Consider the following 11,105-nt stretch of genomic DNA (forward strand, 5'->3'; position numbering starts at 1 on the left):
CGTTCAGTGTCTTGGTTCTATTAGAGCCGTGCCTTTCTCGGCCGAGTCAAATATTGCGAGACCATTCTGCACTGTACTTGTATATGACCTTACTTCAAGTCATACAGAGTGCCATGTACCACAAATTCTGACGAAGCCCCTCCTTTTCACTACCTTACAGTGTACATCGAGCGACGCTTTTTCCCGTACTCAGCAGGACATTTGCCTCCACCGACGTCTTCCGCGAGCGTTTACATCATGTTGAGAACCACCAACCATGTATTCCGAAATAATCGGCTCAATGCCAGCAGCATACCCAGCAGCCTCCACTGCGGCAGTACCATTGTCATCAGCAAGGCTGGCTAGATTCATGAGCGGAGTGCGATCTAGAGCTTTGTGGCTGGCTGGCTAGTCCAATGTCATCGCAGCTCCAAGGGAGGGCGGTATCAGGATAGGGTAGCCGTTAGGGTTCGCGGATTCGGTGCTACCCGGGGTTTTTCTTTACACTGCTTATTCGATAGACTGGCAAACCTGTTCTGCCCGATGAAAATCCCGATCTAAGGTGCTGCCGTGACTTAACACTTCTCTTCTGAAGAGATTCCACGGGTAAATGCTTGCCATTGCTGTAAAGTTGGCCCCTTCCGGCCACTCCTCTGTCGTTTCTGAATCCTATAGTCGGCGTTACCTTCGTCTTCTACGGTTTTTCCATCTTCAGACCCCACTCTTCAAACAAACGTTCATAGGTACTTTGTCTGCAAATCGGATTAGTAGACCTATGCACGGATATTATCAACTCAACCTACCTAGATGCGAGGAAAGATGCGAGTAAGGATACGAGGAAAGCTACAAGGAAAGATACGACTAAGTATGCCAGGAAGGGGGCCAGGAAGAGGGCCAGAAGGGGGCCAGAAAAGATGCCAAAAAGATGCCAGAAAAGGCGCTAGAGAAAAAGAGAAAAGATGTGAGGAAAGATGCGAGTAAGGATGCCAGGAAGGGGCCAGGAAGAGGGTCAGAAACGGTGCCAGAAAAGATGCCAAAAAGATGCCAGAAAAGGCGCTAGAGAAAAAGAGAAAAGATGTGAGGAAAGATGCGAGTAAGGCCAGGAAGAGGGCCAGAAAAGGTGCCAGAAAAGGTGCCAGAAAAGGCGCTAGAGAAAAAGAGAAAAGATGTGAGGGAAGATGCGAGTAAGGATGCCAGGAAGGGGGCCAGGAAGGGGGCCAGGAAGGGGGCCAGGAAGGGGGCCAGGAAGAGGGCCAGAAAAGATGCCAAAAAAGATGCCAAAAAGATGCCAGAAAATGTGTCACCGATGTTTGGCGCGCCACAGCGGTTGCCTTAAGCTAAGACACTTCCTACGTTAGCTGAACCCTCCGCCTACCGTCATTAGCTGTCGTTCCTCTCGAAGACGCCCCCCCCGTCAAATTTCCTGCAGCTCCCCTCCGACTTCAACTTCCAAGCACAGCTGTCGGCTCTAAACACAGCTGCATCATGCATATCTCTCTCAGCTTTGGCAGCACTCGCAGGGTTTAGTTGTTGTGGGGTTTTAGCAGCCGTGACTCCCGATCAGCACTTTGCGAAAAGCAAGCGTGGACAATAAAGACAACACTGTGATTGGACGAGCGGCTCAGAGACGACGGATTGAGAACCGTGATGCAGCAGCGCAGAAGAGAAAACAAGCCCTGCGACAGCTGACAGGGGTAGTTATTGGTCAAGCGAGCAGAGGGTATCCCGCCGCTTTCTCGCCATCCTTGTGAGATACGATTGAGGCTGCTTGGTGTCCGGCAGGAAATCTCGCAACCCAAGGTTGTCTTGCCGAGATGTAAAATTTCTCAAGTGACGTGTACTTGCTTCGTGGTAGCCATGTCGCTCTCCCCAAACTGTATAAAGTCGTCCCCTGCGGCAACTAAATCGAAGTGCTTTCTTATCAAACTCCAAGGCAAGCTCTCTGAAATTGTGTTCTCTGTAACAAAATCCCCTGTTTCTCCAGGCAAGTCCTTCTCTCTGCCAGCTCGTGATGGCTTCTAGTGCCAACGCTTCCGTCGTTGCCCAATGCGGCTGTTCTCCCGAGTAAGAAATCGTGCCAAGATCGAAGAAAAAGCTCTACAAAAGCTTGTAGAAGAAAGCTGACATGGAGCGCTAGATGTTCGCAGCCGTGCTCCAGCGTCGAGACGCAAAACAGACTCCGCGCCGAACGACTTGATCTCATGCTGGCTGCCGCCGATACTAGCATTGTCGCCCTTCAGGCCAAGCAATCCCATATTCCGACGTGCAATCTACCCGAACAAAAGTCTGATGGGGCTGGAAAAGACTCTACAAAGAAGGCGAACGGCTCCGCCGCGAACGGCAACAACTAGATTAGATCTGAGAGTACAGTGCGCGAACTTTGATCGTGGTAACCTCAATCACCGCCCGAGTTTCAGACCCTTGAGCGACAAATTAGAGCGTTACTTAGGCAAATAGTCCTGTCGGTAGACTAAATTACTTGTTGAATCCAATTGTGGCGTATTCGAACCATCTCAATGCACTTCACAACACGGAGTCTAGTTGCACTACTTAGCTTACAGTCATAACGACCAACACAAGGATCACAATAGCAACAGCAATAGCGAGAGTAGAAGCAACAATATGAAGAATCCCGTCATATGATAGGGCACCTTTTACACTTAGATGTCTTTTTCAAATAGCAAATGGTATATGTCCAGTACAGTTACACCCCGTCCTGATGTTCCCCTTCAGCCTAATCATTCGCGACTCCAATCCCAACCAGTATTATAAGCTAATTATACACAATGTCTCCTGCAATGCCTTCCCATCTAGTCTTCAATGTCGTCGTCGCTTAGCACCAGCTTCTGCGCGAGCATGCTCGTCACGGCGCTCGACTTGATCCCCGTGCGCTTCTTCCTTGGGCTCGCTTCTTCGGACGGCTTATCCGTCGCCCATGCCTCCCCGGCGCCCGCGCCCGCCTCGTCATCTACATCCTCTTCGTCATCGTTGGGGCCGGATATGCCGCTTAACGAAACAATTTTTTCCAGCTCGCGCATCCGCGGACCGTTTCGGCGTGCGCGGGCAATCTGCGCCATGTAGGGCAGCCTCTCAAGCAGAAGCTCTCTTCGGGCTGCGCTGCCCAGTGACAGCGGGGGTGGTGCGCTGCTGTCGTCTTCTACTACGCTAGAATCCTGCGGCTTTGTCGAGGGGGGTTGGCTGGCTTGGCTCATCTGCGTTGACGATGCGGCTAGAAGAGGAGCGCGACGGAATGCATTGGCGCCATCTGTCAGTTCTTTTTTGGCGACCTGCTCTTCGCCTCGGAGCATTCGCGAGGACCACACGTCGACGAGGCCGCCAATCTCTTCCTTGGCGCGCCAGAGCTTCAGGCTCGCGGGATAAAACATCTTGAAGGCGTCGCTGCTTCTAGCCATGCCTGTTGTTTTGCGCTTGACTGGGTTGGGGAGTGAGAAGAGCATGCCGCGGACAGCCACCTCAAACATCATTTCGTCTTGTCGAAGAACATGGCTGCCCGAGTCTCTGCCAGAAAAGCCACCGCGTCCGCCAAAGAAGACGTCTTGCGAAGGACACATTAGATCGCTAAGCGATAGATGCTCTATGCATTCGTTGACATAGTCCATCGGTGTGGAAAGATCCATTGGGCCGGTGCTTTCGCAGGACAGTATGTAGTTTTCATGTAGAGCCGCAATAAATGTATGTGTGTCTGTGCCTGTTTCCCCTATCAGAGTGTCGACTGCTATTTGCGACTTTTGTGGTCGTGAGTGCTGCGAGAGGTAGTTGGGCAAGATCTCTGCCTCGTCACCGGCAGCTTTTTCCTCTCGCTTATTATATACGACTTTGCCGACAGCGTGGAATATGCCCAGACTGGCTTCTCGCTGGGACATGAGCTCTAGACTGTCTTGCTCACCCTGAGTCATACCGATGGCGTCTTTGGTGCTTTTCTTCTGCTTTGTGAAAGCCACCTTGGCACCCCAATCAGCATTTGTGTCACCTTTGAGGCACAGAAACTCGAGCGACGAAATTGCGCTGCGGACGTCTCCGATTTCACCCAGCCTCTTCAATACCAGCGGTCCGGGTGTCCGCCGTCGACCTGACTTTCTTGCTTCTTTCAGCACGACCAGCTCAAGCGCTTTAGCCAGTAGCGAAGGAGCAATAGCGTTGAACTCTATCACGCCAACTCCTGGATGGCCTAGAATCTCTGGCCCGAGGAGGCGATGCGCAGTCAGACTATCGGCGGACGCTGATGTCGTTGTGAGAAGCGTTTCTGAAATAACCAAAATCACTGGTTTGGCGGGCTCTCGCCGGCTCTGTTGCGAGAACATGGAGTGTGACGGCACATGGCTGGATAGAAACTGTAGCAACGCTCCCCTAAAAGACGACAGTGTGGAAGATGATCTGGAAAACGTGTTTGGAAACTCTTCGATGAGCATGATTCGTTTGTCATTATCCGTGTTTGCGTTGCTGGGACCGGTAGCGGTCGGTGGCGGGCTATCAAGGTCCAGAGTGCCAAACTTGCCTCCACGACCGAGGAATTCCTGGAACTGGGCCGACGAGGATACGAATCCCGTGCCTGCGTTGCCGACAGGGTTTCTCCATTCGAGAAGGTCGCAGCCTAGCTCCTTGGCCAGCAGGCGGACGGTCGTTGTCTTGCCAGCCCCTGCAGCGCCTTTCAGGATGAGCAGACGTTGCCGCAGCCTGCCGCTGATCACTTCTTCCAGCCATCGTCTGACGTCGGACACCTTTTTTTTATGTACTGCGAGCTCGTCCAGGTTTCGCGGACCGAATCGTTCGGACCAGGGTCGAAGGTCGCCGTCGTCGGTGTTGATTGGCCGTGGCGGCTTCAAGAATCGCTGGCTGGATGTCGTCGTGTCTAATGACGCGTTTTGACCGAGACCTCTTTGTCTTTTGCGCGCATGTTGACCGACTAGGCTCGCTGAGCTTGCCTTGAGGTCGGAAATTTCGTCATCTTCCGAGATGGGGTCGCTGATGATGTCGTCAAGCGGCAGCGCTCTTTTCTCGCTGCCCACGGCCGGGGCCTTGGACGCGCGCTGTGTCTGCTTCGAGAATAGAAGCTTCAAGTCTCCGCTCTTGCCCTTTTCATCGCTGCCTCGACCAGCGCCCCTCGTCTTGCGGGGGCTTGGGCTGGCACCGTTGTTGGACAGCGAGTTCTTCCTGGGACTGGTGCCATTCTTGGAGGCGGCGCCGCGGCCTTTGCTGGGGCTCGGGGACGCGGTAGCTATACGGGACTTCGTGGGAGAGCTCGGGGAGGAGAGGAGAAAGTTGGTGAGGGTGTTGGCGCGCGTCTGCGGCTGTCCGTCGTTGTAGTCGGCGTCGTCATCGTGATCGTCGGCCGAATCAACCGTGTTCCGCCGGCGGCGCTTCGCAGGCGGAGCCATTACCGTGACTTGGGCATCGGCAGGACGTGCTGGCGATTCAGCATGATTCAATGGCAGATTGTGCCGGTGTTGGGGTTGCAGAATGTTGGAGATGGGAAGCGTGGCATCAGGCACACTGGTCGATGGGCACTCAGCTAGCTGTGTCAGGCCCCCACAAACAGGCGGCGTTCAGCTCCGCCAGATGAAGTCGCCAGTATCTAGCATGCTCATTTGGGGTTTGCGAGCGTTCGATTTTCTTTATACGATAGAGAATCAATTTGAATTTATTAGCTAGTCATAGTTTTCAATCCGCCCATTCTGTAAAATTATCTACAAAAGTGAGAGCGGAGCGTAGGTATAGCTCATCTGCATCACCCCACGTCGTGGCTGCTTCCTTCATGGCGCGAACGGCTGTGAGAGGTTAGTGTCGGGGATTTTCCGCAAGACTACGATCTCCATACCTTTAAGATAGCTGGCATCTGCTAGGTAAGGGCCATTGATTGCCTTGTCGACAACGTGCTTCCAGCCTCGGCCGCCTGCATCCTTCACAAGATTGGCTGAACTCGGCTCGGGCCGTCCAGTTAGCAAGCAAACAGCGATAGCCAACAACCACCATTGCCGTAGCAGTGAAACATGGTATTCGGCAGGAATATACGGGAGAAGGATGCGTATTGAGTTGCTGGCAGTTAAGACTTGAGCAGCATAAAGGTGGAAAGACTTGGTTCGTGACGTTACAAACAGAGCAACTGCAGCTTCTTGGAGGTCTTGGAACTGCTTCGTCGCGTCGACGATTTGCCAGGCATTCCAGTAGTCTAGAATCAGGTCTTCGTGTTGCAAAAGAACTGATTCAAGATGGCTGTGCTTGTCTTGAGTCACGACTCCTTCCAGTCTCTCATCATTCGCAAGCCTCGAAATGAGCTCCTGCAAAGACAACGACGGCAACGTTGAGGGTTTGGTGTAGCTGGGGTTGTCGAGATACTTATGCAGCTCATTGTAGTGAATGGAAGCAAGACTCAGACCTTCCATGGCAAGCGCTCTGCTGTTGATCTCAAAGGCCAGCGCTAGATGAGTGAGGGGATGGCCAACTAAAGCCGGGTTAGATGCGTCTCCGTCATGTGGTCAGGGTAGTACTAACACGCGCCAATGAGACAGTTTATTAGAGGCTCATCGCCGTCTGTAAGGACATGTTTTATTTCTTGCTTCCAATCGTACGCAAAACTAAAGGCAAGCTTGTCTTCGTAAAAATCGAGAAAAGCACGCTGGTAATTGCGGTCGCCCAAAAAGTCCCTCCAGTCTTCGTCTATGACCTCGGCGGGGGACGGCGTCCATGGGTCCAGGATCCTGATGTGGTCATTGTAGATGGTATCGAGGTGATTCTCGTTGCCGCCGAGAATATATGCGGTGGTCAAGCTGTGAGAGTTGACATTGTTTAGCTGCAAGTCCTTGTAGTAGACGACGGAATAGTTGATGTGATTCGCTTTGAGCAGATGCTTCAGCGAACGACCTCGGCGTTCTTGGTCAGCCTCAATGTCTTGAACAGGCAGCGCTTCGAGGGCTACAGTCGTAGCGGCGGTAGCCTGAGTCTTGGGCTTGGACGCCGAACCTGACACAAAAGATAGCATACCAGCCATGATTGCGCACGAACTGGAGGTTGGAGATGATCAGTGGTGAGGGCGGTGCAGTCGAGAGTTTCGACAAACGGCTGAAGCTGTCGTGTTGGGACAATGTGGGGGCGGGCCAGAGCTGCCTTTCTAGCGGGATGACGCGCCCCAACAGGTGCTGAATAGAGAGGTAGGTACAGGTAAAAGTTGACTTTATTAGCGCTCCGACAGCGCTACAACTCTCAGCTATAGCGACTATAGCGACCTTCCAATTTATTCAGCACTGCATCGTCACTTCACATGCTCGGCTCACGCACCAAGCCACAGCCTCCCCTCGCCCAACACTCCAGCTTCCTTGGTCCATCATGACCGCCGTCGCGCCGCCGTCCAAGAGCGATATCCTCATCTACGCCGAGCTGCTCACCAATATCCGACATATCACCATCAAAGCATGTCTCCCCTCGCCTGCCGACCATACCACCACGGCTGAAATCTTTGACGAGGGACACAAATTTCGCATCAACCACAATGGAGTCACGGCCGAGGCTGTTCTTCCCGCGACCGCACCTGTGAAAGGGGCGCTACCGGTATCACAGAAAGGATCCATTGAACTCACCTGGAGACTTCCTTTGCAACCTGTCCACGCGCCGGAGAGGCAGTTCCTTCCTGAGAACCAGCCATTGCCTTGGTCGGCGTCAGACGTCAAGCCTGGATCCTCCGTCTCGTGCCGAGCGTGCAACCAAGTTTTCCTACGAAATGGAGTAATTCGGATCTGGAAAGATTTGCCCAGTGAAAATTGGGCGGAGATGATGGAGTTTTGGCATTGCCATAAACCTGTTGAACACGATAAGCCGGAAGAGAGCGACCTACAGCGTCGCGGCTATGGGGCGGCCAGTGCCATCACAGCCCAGCCTGGAGTAGGATTCGTCGACATCACATCGTTTCTCTTCGCCGAGTTAGATTGCAGCTCAATAAAAGTAAGTCATCATCACGTCCATTACTTAATGGGGAAATAGAAGGTGGCCAAGTCAGGGCAACAGCCTCTCAGTGTCATGGTCATCGATACAATTCCCCTAAATCAACTCATGGTCCCTTCAGACATATGCAACGTCTTGTTAGAAGACCCTCCGCATGGATGGGTTTCTGTGAGACGCGTCTGGTTGGGCAGTCTCTTTTGCACCCGACTTTTCAGAGCTGCGGATTGTTTGGGCTATTTTCAGAGACACATTACCGATCACTTTTGTTACTTCTACGTACAACAAGCTAATATAAACAGTTTGCTTCCCCAAAATCATCTGAAAAATTTGATAGAAGCGAAAGCGCAATTCAAGCTACCAACGAGGAAAAATTCCTCAACGTAAACTGCAGCAATTGCGCCTCGAATGTCGGCACATTCAGTGTCCTTGCATTCACAGTCGCCTTCTTCAAATGGCAAATCGCTTGCGAGGTATCGCCGGTCCAAGAAGCTCCTTCAAGTTCTGAATGCCTTGTCGCCACACTTCTTTCTACTATAGCTCGATCCGGATCCTCCAAGTCGGTTGTCATGCCACGAAATATGTCTTCGGCAGACGAATCATCGCATCACTTACAGCTGTGGGTGCTCAACAACCACATCATCTTTACCAGCAACCAGATCAGTACTCCTACATCTGCGGTCAAGGTGCTATTCAAGGAGATTGGGGAAAAGGAGGCTCTTGACTTGGTGGAATCTTTGTCAAACGACGTCCAGGATATCAACTTCCCAGCGCCAGCAATACAAGTGGCGCGCGAGACTTTGAAAAGCAGCCAAGACATGCTGCCTTTATCCGAGCGGTCATTCCAGGAATGGCAAGTTGGTCTGCTCGAAAGATGGGTGCCCCAGCGAGCCTGAGATGAAGTCGCGTCTTTTTGTTCAATAACACGAAGAGACAAAACTTCGATGGGGCACCATCCGCCATAACACAAGAGTAAAACATCTCAACTCGGTTGTAATACTTTGCATTTCTTGCTTTGCTGCAGATCACAGGGGGGACCAGTGTTTCTTCCTAAGGTGGCAGACGATACATCAAAAGGTCAAATATTTTGGTGCTATGTCTCCTCTTACAGCGCAGAATACCCATTCATCTCGTCCCCCTCGTTGGCAGCGTCTAAAGTCTGGCAGGCCACAGCCTGAATACCCGCGCACTCAAAATAGACAATGGCTTTGCTGACTATTGTGCTGATAGCGTAGAAGGCCACTACGGAGATGGAATCGAAAGCGCTGATGAAAGTGAGACTTGAGAGCACCAGAGTGCCGTACAGAACCTGTTCCAAGTTAGATGCGACGCTACTTATCGGCGATGGTGAGAGGGGTAAAAATTCAAGGGAAACAAGGAAACATAAAGTTGAGCTTAGGTCATACTTACGTGGACAGGCACACCGGCGTATAATGCTGCTATCACGGCAGAAAAGAATGGCGCGGGACCAGCTACTCGGCTCTCTGCTGGCAGCTTCTTTGCAAATGCTGAGGGAGTAGTCTCGTTCTTAAACAACGATTTTACTCGGCTTCCCCATCCGTCCGTCATTCCTTGCCAGTGGTGTTCCTCTGTCCCTTGCCCTGCCTTTTTGACCCCATCTGTCCTTTGCAAGTTTAGGCGGAGCGCAATCCAACCTCCCAAATGAAGAAGCACTACCGTTCCGTGCCACAACGCAGGCAGAAACACTGTGATGGGCGAGAACGAGCATACGGTCCATACGCACAGCTGGTATGTGCGATACGCACTGTTGGCCACTGCTGCTAGCGCCAGGGTGTACTGAATCCCTGATACGAGACTGCTCATGTAGTTCCGCGTGCCGCCACCGCCCAGCAGCCTACCCGCTGTGTAGGGGAAGCTGCGGCGAGATTGCCTGGAGAGGGGCTTCGACAAGGCATCGATTACGTCTGCGTATTTCACCGCCTCGGAGAAGACTGTCGCCGGCGAGGCCAGGCTGAGCAGTAAGGCGAGGATGGGACGGCGGAGGCTGACCATGGCGGTATCGACAGGCGTAGGACTGACCATTTGCAGGATTGTCGGAGCGAGGCCGAGAACCACGGCTGCAGCGCTCAACTCTGCCTGAAGTTTTTCTCGCATGTTAAACATGGTCTTTTTTTTGGAGGGGGGCAGGGGGGGGTAATCAGAAAAGAGACGAGTCACACCTTGCGATATTCGGGAAACTGCTCCAGTAGGCAGCCAAACACGGCATAGCTGATGTGCGTGTTGTTGAAGCTGGCGTTTCGGTAATCCGTAATTTGTTGCTGGCAGTCGTGCTCCAGATACCCTTTAAGCATCTCGTCCCAGGCTGGGAAAAATTGCTGGTATAGAGCGGTCGAGTGAGTCGCCTGGGCGGCCGCGGCGGCTGGCGAGGCCCAGAGGCCAACTGCGAAGGCCGCGAGCCACATCATATTTTGTTAAATAAAGCTTGGGAGAAGGGATATCTAAGTTGGAAGATGAAGTAGTCGCTACGGATATCATGGATATTTGAACCCCATTTTGCGCCATGCTTTTTTTAATTACTGATTCTTGCCGTCCCCTCCCCGCTGCTCGTTGACCCCTGCACGATCAACAGCGAAAAAGCCGGTCAGCAAAGCGCGTGTTCCACTGGCGTAAGAGTAAGCTTTATTTTTGACTCTTTTTACCCACTGCGGCTCGCAGGCAGAACGACGATTTGCCAGCCTCGTCCAGCTGAGTTGGAAGCAAGGGTCCCCGGGCCAGCCCGTGCGCCACTTTCCCCATGCGGACATGGCCGAATATTTGCACGAGAAGGGGGAAGGGCTCGCGCTCGCTCCGCATACAATAGCCCGGAGGCAGCGCTGAGAAAGCTATACTCGTAGCCTGTCATCTTGCACGAATAGGTACCTACGTGGGCGTGGGAGGGAGAATTTTGTCTGGACACGGTGAGCAGCACCTACAGTGGGTTGAAGGTAATTCCGAACGAACTGCCACCGAATCGCCGTACACTAGCGCTCGGAATTACCTGGAGGCGCTGTATCGGGCTGGCTGGCTGGCTAGCTAGCTAAATAATTAGACAGTATAGATGCAGAAAAAAAGGTGTCCAGGGGTTTGACAATGGCATTGGGAATTTTGGGCGAGACCAGTTTGTTGGGTTGCAAATGCCACTTGCAGATGGCAAGCATCGCTTCACAAGCGCCTCG

General features: G+C 52.6%; 6 protein-coding genes across 8 annotated transcripts; 2 read left to right on the forward strand and 4 right to left on the reverse strand.

Annotated features, from left to right (window-relative positions):
- Positions 1 to 673: 673 nt before the first annotated feature.
- LMH87_005923 (uncharacterized protein) lies at positions 674 to 1,360 on the reverse strand (the record flags this gene model as incomplete). The annotated part of the gene is made up of 3 exons (XM_056203728.1): positions 674 to 731; positions 783 to 919; positions 1,355 to 1,360. The coding sequence occupies 3 exons, from the start codon at positions 1,358 to 1,360 to the stop codon at positions 674 to 676; spliced, it is 201 nt and encodes a 66-aa protein (XP_056059155.1).
- Positions 1,361 to 1,990: 630 nt separating this feature from the next.
- Positions 1,991 to 2,330, forward strand: LMH87_005924 (uncharacterized protein; the record flags this gene model as incomplete). Its single annotated transcript, XM_056203729.1, has 2 exons — positions 1,991 to 2,043; positions 2,117 to 2,330. The coding sequence occupies 2 exons, from the start codon at positions 1,991 to 1,993 to the stop codon at positions 2,328 to 2,330; spliced, it is 267 nt and encodes an 88-aa protein (XP_056059156.1).
- A 459-nt stretch (positions 2,331 to 2,789) lies between these two features.
- LMH87_005925 (uncharacterized protein) lies at positions 2,790 to 5,375 on the reverse strand (the record flags this gene model as incomplete). Of its 3 annotated transcripts, XM_056203730.1 has the most annotated exons (2): positions 2,790 to 4,833; positions 4,905 to 4,945. In XM_056203730.1, 2 exons carry the CDS (start codon positions 4,943 to 4,945, stop codon positions 2,790 to 2,792), a joined length of 2,085 nt encoding a protein of 694 aa, XP_056059158.1. The 3 variants fall into 3 exon arrangements, with proteins under 3 accessions (XP_056059158.1, XP_056059159.1, XP_056059157.1); XM_056203732.1 differs by having other exon boundaries at positions 2,790 to 5,375; XM_056203731.1 differs by lacking the exon at positions 4,905 to 4,945 and having other exon boundaries at positions 2,790 to 3,896.
- A 283-nt stretch (positions 5,376 to 5,658) lies between these two features.
- On the reverse strand, positions 5,659 to 6,985 carry LMH87_005926 (uncharacterized protein; the record flags this gene model as incomplete). The annotated part of the gene is made up of 3 exons (XM_056203733.1): positions 5,659 to 5,765; positions 5,816 to 6,439; positions 6,490 to 6,985. The coding sequence occupies 3 exons, from the start codon at positions 6,983 to 6,985 to the stop codon at positions 5,659 to 5,661; spliced, it is 1,227 nt and encodes a 408-aa protein (XP_056059160.1).
- Positions 6,986 to 7,320: 335 nt separating this feature from the next.
- Positions 7,321 to 8,825, forward strand: LMH87_005927 (uncharacterized protein; the record flags this gene model as incomplete). The annotated part of the gene is made up of 2 exons (XM_056203734.1): positions 7,321 to 7,932; positions 8,232 to 8,825. The coding sequence occupies 2 exons, from the start codon at positions 7,321 to 7,323 to the stop codon at positions 8,823 to 8,825; spliced, it is 1,206 nt and encodes a 401-aa protein (XP_056059161.1).
- A 209-nt stretch (positions 8,826 to 9,034) lies between these two features.
- Positions 9,035 to 10,355, reverse strand: LMH87_005928 (uncharacterized protein; the record flags this gene model as incomplete). The annotated part of the gene is made up of 3 exons (XM_056203735.1): positions 9,035 to 9,238; positions 9,340 to 10,026; positions 10,110 to 10,355. 3 exons carry the CDS (start codon positions 10,353 to 10,355, stop codon positions 9,035 to 9,037), a joined length of 1,137 nt encoding a protein of 378 aa, XP_056059162.1.
- Positions 10,356 to 11,105: the final 750 nt, after the last annotated feature.

The sequence above is a fragment of the Akanthomyces muscarius genome, chromosome 1 (genome assembly GCF_028009165.1).
Source record: "Akanthomyces muscarius strain Ve6 chromosome 1, whole genome shotgun sequence".
NCBI lineage: Eukaryota > Fungi > Ascomycota > Sordariomycetes > Hypocreales > Cordycipitaceae > Akanthomyces > Akanthomyces muscarius.